Below are 12,347 nucleotides of genomic sequence, written 5' to 3' on the forward strand. Positions count from 1 at the left end.
TTCAGCAGCCAGCAAGCCTTTACCAGTTCTTCTCTTGGGTTCCAAGGTTAGAGCTGTTATATCACAAGATCCCCACCCATCCACTTGCTCCTGCTTAATGTTCCCCATTTGATTTTGCCTGGCCAATATCCTAGTTTAGACAGCTGACTCTAGTTGACATGACGAAGGGGCAGGTGCTGGGCCAAAGACCACAGGTGTTGCCAGAAGTCAGGTGAAATAGGAGCTCATAAGCCTCATTTTCCACTGCTTCCCCTTCCCATCTGTGGTACAACTTTCTGCTTAGCAGAAAACACTAAATCTACAGCTGTGAAATGTGATTTTCAAAATTAAGCAGCAGCGACAAATTCAGCCTTCCTCTCCAAATTCACAACCATTTCATAAGTCTGGATATTATCTTGTGTGACCAGATAGAATTGCTCAGATGAATCTGTACTCTAATTATAGGATTCAGGGAACTTGGATCTGTTCAGAAGCTGGAGCTATTCCAGGATGTAAAGCAGCACCAGCCCTATTTTAAGGAACACCAAATACAAGGAAGTTCTGGCCGTTGGATGTACGCTTGACCACGACTCTCCATTACATCCAAAATAAAGTGCACAGTTAAAATATATTGGAAATTTCCAATATTTATCCTAATTGCACACTAAAGAGTATTGGTTTCCAGGTTGAGGAAAGTTATGCCAAGATCTGAATATACGCCTTATGAAGCATATTTCCAGCACAATGAGCCACTTGCCTAGGCCCCAGAGAAGGAGAGGGGAACCTTTGACCCTCCAGGTGTCACTGAACTACAACTCCCATCAGCCTTAGCAAGCATGGTCAACGGTGCCCATGGTGGGGCTGTAATTCAGGAACATCTACAGGGCCAATGGTTCCCCAAACCTATCCTAGGGGCAAGACGCTTCTGGGATCCTCAGGTGGTGGTCATCGTGGCCAAAAGTGCCTCATACCTACTTAGGGTGGTACTTTAGTTATGGTCACTCCTAGAAGATGATGGTCCGAGCACTATTGTAAATTCTATGGTGACCACTAGGTTACCAAAACTGTGCAGAAATGTTAAGTATGTAGTTCAAAATGCAGCCAGTTGTTTAATTATGCAAGTGAGCTGGAGGGGGGGGTCATACCATCCCTTGCTAAGATGGGTGCTTTGGATCCCAACTCATTTCCTGGTGCAGTTATTTCATTAACACTGTGTTCTTGCAAGCTGCCCTAGCAGCCCAGTCTGTTCAGATACAGCAAATAAACCTCCAAAGCTGAGCTCTGCACTTACCTGTCTGTCTCCTGCTTTTGTCCTATCTACGTGATACGTCTCACAGGCCATTTAAGGCTAGAAGGGAGAGATGGAGAAAGAAGCATCTGGGGAGACAATAGAAGTTGGATTATGGTCCACCCCATCCCACTTACATGAGAGTGACCAGTGACAAATGTCGCAGGAAGGCAGGCCACCCCCCTGAACACTTATTTTAGCTGCTAGACTACATTTCTCACCACTTAAAAACTTAGCTAGCAGAGGCATTTAAGCATACTGAGATAACACCCTTGCAGCCTTCATTGTCTTAAGACTTGAAAAAACTGCCTATAAATCTTCTGAGTATATTTTATGGCTTGCTGGCTAGATGCATGCTTCTGAGCTCAGTTGTTCCACACATGGAAAATGCCGCAGTCAGCTGCTTTGAAGCACATTTTGACATTTCCCCCAATGTGGCCTTCATCTAACTTGACGCAGCTGGTGAAGATTGGGGGTGGTGGGAGGAACGGCAGCACCCAAGGAAGAGGTCAAAGTGTGCAGAGAGATAAAATATACAACATTTCATATGTTTTCCTAATTCAGACAAGCCTCCAGAGCGCAATTTCCTCATTAAAAGTGGATCACTTTTCTTGCTCTGGCACTCGCATTAGTACTACAGAGAAGCTAGGCAGCTGAACGGCACTGTGTTCCTTCATGTGCATGCTCTTGGCGCATAAAATAAATTCTAAGTCAGTGCCTGTGTGCATTGTCAAGGAAAGAGAGACTACATGCACTCGATTCAAGATCTTTCTCCAACCCTTCCTTTCTCATTTGAACAAAAATGAAGAGCAGCCTTCTACCACAAACGAAAGACTTCCATCCCACCAAAAAACCTACCAGATAATAAAGAAGAATTCTACATATGTGATGACCCCCCAAGCTTCTTCCCATCAAATACCTCTCAAGAATTTCAGAGCTTTGCATGTATGCAATCTTTTCCACCAACACTAATCCACAATCCTGCACTGCAGTCACCCCAACTAGCCAGGATCTGCTTAGGTTAGGCGGTGAGCAGATCAAAGTTGGAGCATGGAATATAGGTTAGCTGATCTGTTCTAGGCTGATGTGTTGTTAAAAGGAGGGCGATATCCTCAGTTATGCTCTGAAATAAGAGATGACCCTTAAAAATCTAGCTAATCTTCAAGATATGGATACACATACACATCCACCTTAGCTTAACCATGTATATTTTGCGACTGTAAATCACCTGTATACTTAAGTCATGTTCAATGTACAGGGAACTCCTGATTTGCGCAAGGGATGTGTTCCGCGCAATCACGCATGGCAGTAGAACACGCATAAGCCCACCGTGTTATGCCCCCTCCCCCTTTTCCAGCCACTTCCAGGTCGCCAAGAGGCGCACATGCGTGGTCACACGTAAACTGGACATGCATTTATCAGCCACTGCTTGTATTATAAAAGAAAGGTATGAACTTTGACCCGACTTCCTTAGTAAATTATATGGCTATCATCTGGCGCTTGCTGAATGTGCATTTTAGAAGGCATGGGAGGAAAAAAGTAAATTAAATTAAAACCATCCACCCAATCTTGAGCCACAGAACCAAGAAAGAAAAAAAAACACAATCTTTTTGCCTTCGAAGCCTTCGCAAAAGTGACTCATCATTACTGACTCTGCATGGTGCAACCCTAATTTTCCCAGGAAATGTAGCTCCTCAGTTATTTCCATGCTTGTACAGGTTCTACCCAAAAGTTACATGAGAAAAAACTTTGTTATTGGACAGCCAAGGTAAAACAGTCCAGCCATCACTGGGCCCAGTGCTTTTTTCTGTTTTCAGGGGGTACTCAAGGGTACACAGTACTGGCACCTCTCTTTTCTTGTTGTTTAAAAGTGTGGCACTCAGTGTTTTTTCTGGGGGGACGCAGGGGTACGCATACCCCTAAACATTTTGTGAATCTAAGTTTGGCCTCATTGAGGGGCAGTATTTCAATATGAGTAGGAAAATGAGAGTACCCCTAAACATTTTTTTAGGGGGGAAAAAGCACTGGTGGCACTTACTGTAAAAAGTTCACGGGCCCCTGGCTGATGAACTTTGTACCTTCAAAGTGACATGTAAGAAGGATGGGCTAGTCCATAATAAACCATGTCTCTTGTGCATTATTGCCTGACCAGTACAGTCTATGAGGGAGGAGACTAAAAGCAGCAGAATGCAAACCAGCAGTTGCCTATCTATCACCTAGAGACACTGCAGTGGGGAATTTGTGGCCCTCCAGATAGTGTTAGACTGAGCCTCAGTCAAGACGGTGAATGGTAAGGGATGATAAGAGCTGTAGTCAGGCAACATCTGGAGGGCCACAAGTTCCGCTCCCTCATCTAACCCCTTTCTTATTGCTTCCAAAGGTAGCAAAAGGAATTTGTACTTGAAGACATAAATGAACCCACCAAGAATACATCTAAAGATGACTGAGAAAGTAGATGATAAGGTCATAGGCAGTTACTAGGAAACTTTAGCTAATCCTCTAGTGAATGGTAGGCTATATTTCACATTAACTCTGTGACAGGATACATGAAAGAAATGAGAGCTCCTAAACCAAACAAATTACATTGCACCTATTACTGCATTTGTTAACTAGGGGCTGTGTCCCTGCTCCCTCTGCTCACCAACCACTCAGCCATTTCCTCCACATTAACCCCCTTGCAGTGGCGTAGCGTGGATTGTCAGCACCCGGGGCAAGGCAAGTAATTTGCGCCCCCTAACCCGTGGATTTGCACCCCCTAACCCTAACCCCCAGATGTTGCGCCCGGTGCGGCCGGCCCTCCCTGCACCCCCCACGCTACGCCACTGCCCCCTTGAATTTCCCTTCCCACCTCATGTGGCTACTAAGATCACTTTTCACCTTCCTAAGCCCATTTCTGAAGCCATGTTTCTCTTTTCTGCAGCCCCACTTGCACCCAAACCAACTCACAGTAACCTTCTGCATCTTCCTCCTCCCGCAAACTGCAACTTCTAAGCACCCTGTGTCCCTACATCCTTGCTTTATTCAAACCTCGGCTGTTGTTTAAAATGGCCTCCATCCCTGATGCCGCTGTTCTAAAGCACCACTTCCCCCCTCTGTGTCTCCCCTTTCTCACTCCCATGCCATGACCCTGTTGTTGTGCACCCTGCCTTCTCTTCTGCTCACTTCCCCAGCCTTGACTTCATGCAAATTCAGGATTGTGATGAGGCACTACAAATCCTTCAATGAAAAGAGCTGTGCGATGACAGCCTTATGTTTATATGTATATAGGAAGGTAAGAGTGCTCCTTTCTTTTATGAACTCCTGGAAGGCCCTGGGGTATTGGGGAAATTTGGAAGCCAAAACTGCACAGAGGAAAAATTGGTGCTTACACTTACAACAGAATTAAATATTAATTCTTGTATTAGAAGTTTATATCACAAAGGATACTTTTAATAGGTATCACTTAAATCGTGTGTACTGAAAGCAGGAAGGATTAAAATAAATGGACCCAATTCTGTAAAAGCACATGATGGTTTTCAGAGATTTATCTGGTAGCACAGTCATTTTTTCAGGAGACTGTCATACTGACTCTCTCACCTTCAACAAACAAGAGCAGTATTCAAGCCAGTCCAGAATTCAAAGCAACGCATTTGAATTTTGCAATATGCAGTCATGGCAAAAGAAAAAACAAAACAAAACACTGATACTTTTATTGTTTATGGGCTCTTTTCAGATAGCTGCATGTTACAAAACGATTTGTACTTGGGTTACAGAATGCACTCATATGTCAATTAGGAAAAGTATGCTAATATTTCAAGCACAGCTTCTCCCTTTAGAATACAAGAACAAATCGGTTCTTAAAAGACCATTTCATTAACCCCCTTTTAAGTGGTATTATAAAAGGACAGGGAGTATGTTTTCATTTCCGAGTAGAAATCAGAAAAAAGACACCAAGTGTTTTAGTGTGGAACGTGCCTGAGCACAAGATTTCAAGTATCTGGGGTACAAGCTTCACAATCACAAGGTGTACTTGCTATTCATAGTAATCTTTGTTTTTGTAAAACTGTTCTTTGTAATCATGAGCAACGTCTATTTGCTCAGTGCAATAAAGGTATGTGATATTTGATTAAAGAGTTTGTTTTATTACCTGGGCGGGGTTGTTCTAGCTGTTCATAAAAAACCTCTCCTATTTTGTAACCCTCCAGTTCTCAGCATGATTAACCCATGGCTTTGGGGTACAGACATTCCCACCTACAGCTCACCTGTGCCTAGACAGATGACTGGAAATAAAGATGATCTCTTTAGAAAGTGAAGTTCCCCACCCCTATCCCTCTCTTCACCTTTAAGGACTTGGAAATTTCCCAAGCACAAGACTTTCCAAATTGGGCATTTTGACATTTGCTTGTACTTGCTCATTTGTGCTTTGTTTCTGTCACTCAAGCCCTGCTGTAATGTTGAGTTGCAAAGGTGAACACTCTGAACCACATCCAAAGGATAATGAAAACATTTTTTTGCAATTGCAAATAATAACAACAACAACAATAACACAATTAGCAGGAGATTACCATTACTTGGCTATTGCAAAAGCAAAGCCTGCTAATGTAGTACTGAACCCCACAGCCCCTGGCTGTTTGTGCAAACTTTCTTATGGGTTTTATTTTCTGTTTGCCATGTGTGAATTACTTTTTTGTTGCTGGTTTTAGCTTTACATAAATGAAGTAGTAATACTCGGTCACATGTGCCAGGGGATAGGTATGATATTCAGTGCCTTTAACTATTACAGAATGAGGCTATTTCCCCTTCCCCGCCCTAAAGATGCTCAAAAATTTACACAGCATGCCACAAACCAGGTACAGTGGTGCCCCGCAAGACGAACGCCTCGCAAGACGAAAAACCCGCTAGACGAAAGGGTTTTCCGTTTTGGAGGCGCTTCGCAAAACGAATTTCCCTATGGGCTTGCTTCGCAAGAAGAAAGCCCATAGGGAAATCTCCGGGGACCTCTTTTAAATGCTAGCGGTGGGGAGCAAAGCCTTTCCCCCCCCTCCGGCCTTCAGAAGAGGTCCAGGAAGGCCAGCGGGGGCCGAAAGGCTTTGCTCCCCACCGCCAGCATTTTAAAAGCAGTCCGGGATAGCAGGGAAGCGCTTCCCGCTATCCCGGATGGCTTTTGAAGGCAGGCGGGGGGAGCAAAGACTTTTGCCCCCCGCCCGCCTTCAGAAGAGGTCCTGGACCTCCCCCCTGCCTGCCTTCCTGGGAGAGCGGAGAAACGCAGCGCGTCTCTCCGCTGTCCCGGAGGGCTTTTGAAGGCAGCGGGGGGGAGCAAAGACTTTTGCCCCCCGCCCGCCTTCAGAAGAGGTCTTTGTTCCCCCTGCCTGCCTTCCTCCGCTGTCCCGGGGCGATTTTAAAATGCTCCCGGACAGCTTTTGAAGGCAGGCGGTGGGGAGCAAAGACTTTTGCCCCCCGCCAGCCTTCAGAAGAGGTCCAGGACCTCTTCTGAAGGCTGGCGGGGGGCAAAAGTCTTTGTCCCCCATGCCTGCCTTCCCGGGGGCTTTTAAGATCGCCACGGACAGCGGAGAAGTCTCCGCTGTCCCGGGAAGGCAGGCAGGGGGGGAGCAAAGACTTTCGCCCCCCGCCGGCCTTCAGAAGAGGTCGGGGGACAGACTGTCCCCGGACCTGGTCTGAAGGCGGTTTCCATAGGAACGCATTGATTGATTTTCAATACATTCCTATGGGAAACCGTGCTTCGCAAGACGAAAAACTCGCAAGACTAAAAGACTTGCGGAACGAATTAATTTCGTCTTGCGAGGCACCACTGTATGGGGAACCTTTTGTCCTCCAGATGTTGAACTACTATCCCCACCTGCCCCAGCAAGCAAGACCAAGGGTTATGGACATTGTAGTTTAGGAACATCAGGAAGGCCAAAGGTTTCCCGCACCTGCTAAAAATGATTTACTTTGGAGTTCTTGAACACATATAGTAACTTATAGTCAATGCGCAATGCATTAATGTACCAGAGAGCTATGGCTTAATTTCTGTTGGAGCATGATTATATGGCTTCATCTACCAGTGCATCTGCCTGTAACACCAGGGTAATAAGAACATAAGAGCCTGCTGGATCAGAGCAATGGCCCATCTTACAGTGTTCGAAATTAGTCGGGCACCAGGTGCCTTCTGCAACAGACAACTAGCCTTTTGCAAGGAAGCCTAGCCTCTCCATCTGGCTGGCAGGCATGGCTGCAATGCCTCACCAAGTCAGCTGGCACATGGAGTTATACTAGAGTAGGCTGCTTGCGATTACAGACTGGAGATTTTAATTTTAATTTTAAGTATTACAATGGAGAACTTAACTGCGCAAGTGTCACACATATGGCAAAGGCAAAAGTTCAGTCTCATACATTACAAAATTAATCCTTTTTGCAACCTGCCAAGGGGGATTTTGCCTGACAAGGTGTGCTGGACTTCCCCATGACTAAGCAGCTTGTCTATGAATGCAGCTTGTTCTACTGTTACAAACATTTGATGTTTGGGTTTCATCAGCGGAGATTTCTGCATGGGCTGACTGTGGGAATCAGGAGCTATGCTACAGTGTCACTTGGTGTTGAGTAGGCGTGTGACTGGTAGCCACACACTCTTTGAGATCTGTTGCCCTTAGATGTAATACCCACCCTTCTGAGTACTGTTAATCACAAATGTAGCATTCTGAGAAGGCAGACTGCCTTGCAATCTTCATTTCTTTAAAATGCCAATTCAACTTTATGAGACAGACCAGTCGTAACACCAACCCGATGGGTGAGAAACAAAACAAAAGGAACTACTTGCTCCCCATTGTGATCTTAGAACCATACAAACATGTGAGTAAAACAATTTTTTAAACTAGGGGTGGCAAGCCCTGGAAAAGCTTCCCCGTGCAATTCTTTCTGCCCCACCAGGAAGCCACCAATTTTAGAACTGGCAGTAGGAAAAAGTAAAGTACAGCAGACATAGTGCAGGGTCTTTTTCTATTTCCCCCCCATTTAATTATTAAACTTGTATACCGCCCTTCACCTGTAGATTTCAGGGCAGTTCTTTACCTAGCTCAGCACTCTGATGAGGATGCTCCCGTATTTGATGCACAGATATTTGTGGAGGGGCTATGTGTCCTATGTATGTGTAGACATGTCATAAATTTGGAAGTAGAATAAACTAACAGTGTTTCTCAAAATCCCTGCCACCGACTTCACCTTCAAATATCACTTGAAAAAATACTGGGGTCTCAGTGGACGACTTAGTAAACTTTTTTCCCTTCTAAAAATCAAAGCACATGCCTAATTTATGTTTTAGTAACCACACCTTTACCTTTCTAATGCGATGGATGTGTCTGCTTTTGTGAGCAAAGCTCTGTGAAGTCACTCAGTCATCTCACTTTCAAGTTTGGTCACCGGAGTCATCGCTGTCACTGTCTTCATTATCTTTAGTACTGTTTATTTTAAGAGATTTATAGGTTGGACATTTGATTCAAATATATATATAAATATTTGCTCTTTATTTATATTATCAGTATATATTGGGGCCCTCGGCTCTTTGTTGATTTAAGAATCTTTGGCTTCTTATTTTTATAAACCACTTTTGGATATTTTATATAAAGAAAGTGGTCCATACATGATTAAATAAACTTCTTGGATTTCTTTCAACATTCTGTTTTCAACCACCAATTTGGTTGATGACTATCCTGCCTACTGCTCTGACAACTAAGCCTCATCTGCACTACGTGTTTAAGGCAGACATCTGCAGTGCCTCGAGAGACAATGGAGTGTGCCTCTGAGGGTGAAGTCAAACTGCTGCACTGGCACCAGCCAAATGACATTCCTGGGACGCAAGCCTGGACAGTGTGTATGGAGGTCCTGGGCTACCCAGATAAGAAGACCTCCTCTCGGCCTCAGAGCAATACATTAGACACCAGTTTAGCAGCAGGAGTTTCCTCATCTGCACTATATGTTTAAGATGACATCATACCACTTTTAACAGTCATGGCTTTCCCCAAAGAACTGCAGTTTGTTAAGGCTCTTAAGAGTTGTTAGGAACCCCCTATTCCTGTCACAGAGCTACAATTCTCAGAGCTCCCTGGGAAGAGAGACTGACTCCTAAGCACATGGGGTTTACTTCCTTGAGGGGAACTGGGGTCTCGCCATAACTCTCAGCACTTTTAATAAAGATTTTTTGGGGTGGAAGCCATGACTGTTTAAAGTGGTATCATACAGCTTTAAATGTATAGTGCAGATGGGACCCTAGTCTAGACCACTATTTCAGAAAATACTTAAGGAGGGAAATTAGTAGACCGGACCAGCATCTTACTATGAAAATCACAGCTCCTAGGCCAGAATCTTGTTAGCCTATTTGATAATCCAGCCCTGGTTCAAAAGGCCTTGATCTCCATTATCATAAAAAATAAAACACAGGCACAGCCAAGAACAGATATTCTTGACTGTACAACCTTTTCGCAGACCACAGAACAGAGTTCACAGACCACAGTTTGAGCATCTATCTCTGTATCTTCTTTTTTTTTAACTTCATAATCTGAGATATCTTTGCAAAGAAAAAGGTCAGTATGCAAATAATTGTACAAATAGTATTCTATAGTCTGGCTGGGGACAGGCTTTGAACTTGCAGACTTCTTTTACATAAGTGGCGCGTTTCATATGGCTACTCTTAAAATGTAGGGGGGGGGGACTTTCCAAAGCAGTTTGTGACATGGCATGGAAATCTAACGTTGATACAAAAACACAAGTTTGTTTTTCTAAACCTACTGGCTACCTACAAAACCCTGGACACGCCTCAAGTATCTTTTCATCCGCCCAGCCTATTAGTTTCCCCTTTGCACAGATATCACACATTCAGAATTGTATTGGTAGCCCATTCATAAGCAGCATGGCAAAAGTGCCCTTAAACAGAAAACAAAACTCATAAGAAGCATTCAGCATTACAGCAGTAGGCAGTGTTTTAACAAATCATTGATGCTAAGAGTACCTTACTGTAAAGGACATCATGTTGAGAGCACATTTTGTTCTTGTTTAACACTGGAAGAATGACTCATGCTTATGAAGTAACAAACTCAGGCTGTGCTCCGAAAGGCACTTGTGCCAATAAAGCAGAGCAGTCATCAATGCAGTTTGGAAGCTGCAATAGTTTCTAAAACTGCAGCCCAGCAGGAATAATGTACAATATGTCCCAACAAGAGAAATATTTCTGGATGGAATGAGGCTTCTGCAGCTGGAGACTTTTGAGAATCAGTGCTCCTCTGGGTAAACCCATTGTGACTAGAATCAAGACCCTCTATGGGTGGCAATCTTATGCACATCTACTTGACAGCAAATGCTGCCAAATTAAACAAAAGTCACTTCTCTGTCTACACCGTGGGTAGGCAAACTAAGGCCCGGGGGCCGGATCCGGCCCAATCGCCTTCTCAATCCGGCCCACAGACAGTCCCAGAATTAGCATGTTTTTACATGAGTAGAATGTGTCCTTTTATTTAAAATGCATCTCTGGGTTATTTGTGGGGCATAGGAATTCGTTCATTCCCTCCTCCCCCCCATATAGTCTGGCCCCCCACAAGGTCTGAGGGACAGTGGACTGGCCCCCTGCTGAAAAAGTTTGCTGACCCCTGGTCTACATGCAAGTAACACAAACCCGTTTCTAAAATCTGACCATTGTTCTACATGCAAGTGAAAACAACAGCCATAGTTTTTAATCTATATCCAACTCCACGCTACTTTGTGGCACAAACGATCCAAGTTTTCGAAGGGTGTCTCGCAACACCCTTATGTCCTAAAGGGAACTCTCAATTTGGTGTGACTTTCAGATGCAGGTGTATCCTTCTGATTCTCCCTCACTGTAAAGCAGGGGTGACTAACCTGTGGCTCTCCAGATGTTGTTCTCCAGGCTATAACTCTTATCATCCCTGACCATTAATGGGCCATGCTGGGTGAGGCTGATGGGAATTGGTTGGGAGTCCAACAACATCTGGAGGGCCACAGGTTCCCCACTACTGCTTCCGAAAGTAGCAAATTACCTGAGATGTGACTATATGATCTATCGCCAGGAAGGAAGGGGTTTTTAATCAGGTGGCCAGAGAGATTGCATGCTAAAATAACATGCTTCTTTCTCCCCACAGAGCAGTGTCTGGAGGCACCAGATAAGGGGTCCACACATTTTTGCTGGCTTTGGTAGCTGCTTACCAACTGTACCGTTTTTAATGGTGTTTTGTGTTTTATTGTACTGTACACCACACTGATATTTTACGAGATGGCAGCTAGAGCTGAGCAATGTCTGGTTTTCAACAAATTAATCAGGACTATTATTAAATTGAGATGGGAAGGGGAGACAATGCTCTTGAACATAGCCCATGGTGTTATTTTAAAATGGCCATCCTTCAGTACAAGCACAATTTCTGCCCCCAAAAATGTTGCACCATTACCGGCGTCAGTGCTACAATATAGGAAGTTTAATTAACTGAAACTTGTCCCAGTGCCCACATTTATTTTGAGAATGTCCAGCATTCTCTTCCCCCAGTGGCCAACCAGACACCCACAAGAAAGCCACAGCAGAACAGTGCAGTAACAGCACCTGGGGCATCCTGACTGATACTGGTGGTAATATATAGTAATCATGACTGGGAGCCATCAATATGCCTTATCTTCCAAGAATTTGCCCAATCCCGCTTTAAAGCTATCTATGGTAGCGGTCATCACAGTATCTTGTGGTAGCGAATGTTTGCCCTGAATCTCCCATCATTCAGCATCACTGGATGACCTGGGTTTTTAGAGGAGAAAATGCTCTCCACATCACATATTTTATAAACCTCTATTATGTCCCCTGTTACTCATCTTTTTTTCAAAACCAGAAAGAACCAAGCTATGTAAGCTTTCCTTAGAGGGGAGTTCTGCTCTGCTGGTTGGAGGCAGTATGCTTCTGAATACAGTGGTACCTCTGGATGCGAATAGGATCTGTTCCGGAGCCCCGTTTGCAACCTGAAGCAAACGCAAGATGCGACTGCGCGTCTGGTTTCGCCACTTCCGTGCATGCGCGTGACAGCATTTTGAGCGTCTGCGCATGCGGCGAAACCCGGAA

General features: G+C 44.5%; 1 protein-coding gene across 5 annotated transcripts in view; it reads right to left on the bottom strand.

Annotated features, from left to right (window-relative positions):
• Positions 1 to 12,347, bottom strand: part of IRF2 (interferon regulatory factor 2) — a 39,492-nt gene that overhangs the window by 22,975 nt on the left and 4,170 nt on the right. For 2 of the 5 annotated variants that reach the window (XM_081926367.1, XM_081926368.1), the window contains one exon: positions 1,271 to 1,356. The exons of the other annotated variants lie outside the window; for them this stretch is intronic. In XM_081926367.1, the coding sequence (XP_081782493.1) occupies positions 1,271 to 1,321 (51 nt within the window). In that variant the 5' untranslated portion in view covers positions 1,322 to 1,356. The remainder of the gene's footprint in view (positions 1 to 1,270; positions 1,357 to 12,347) is intronic. 5 annotated transcript variants of the gene reach the window in all.

The sequence above is a fragment of the Podarcis melisellensis genome (assembly GCF_964234715.1).
Source record: "Podarcis melisellensis genome assembly, chromosome: 9".
In the NCBI taxonomy this organism is placed as follows: domain Eukaryota; kingdom Metazoa; phylum Chordata; class Lepidosauria; order Squamata; family Lacertidae; genus Podarcis; species Podarcis melisellensis.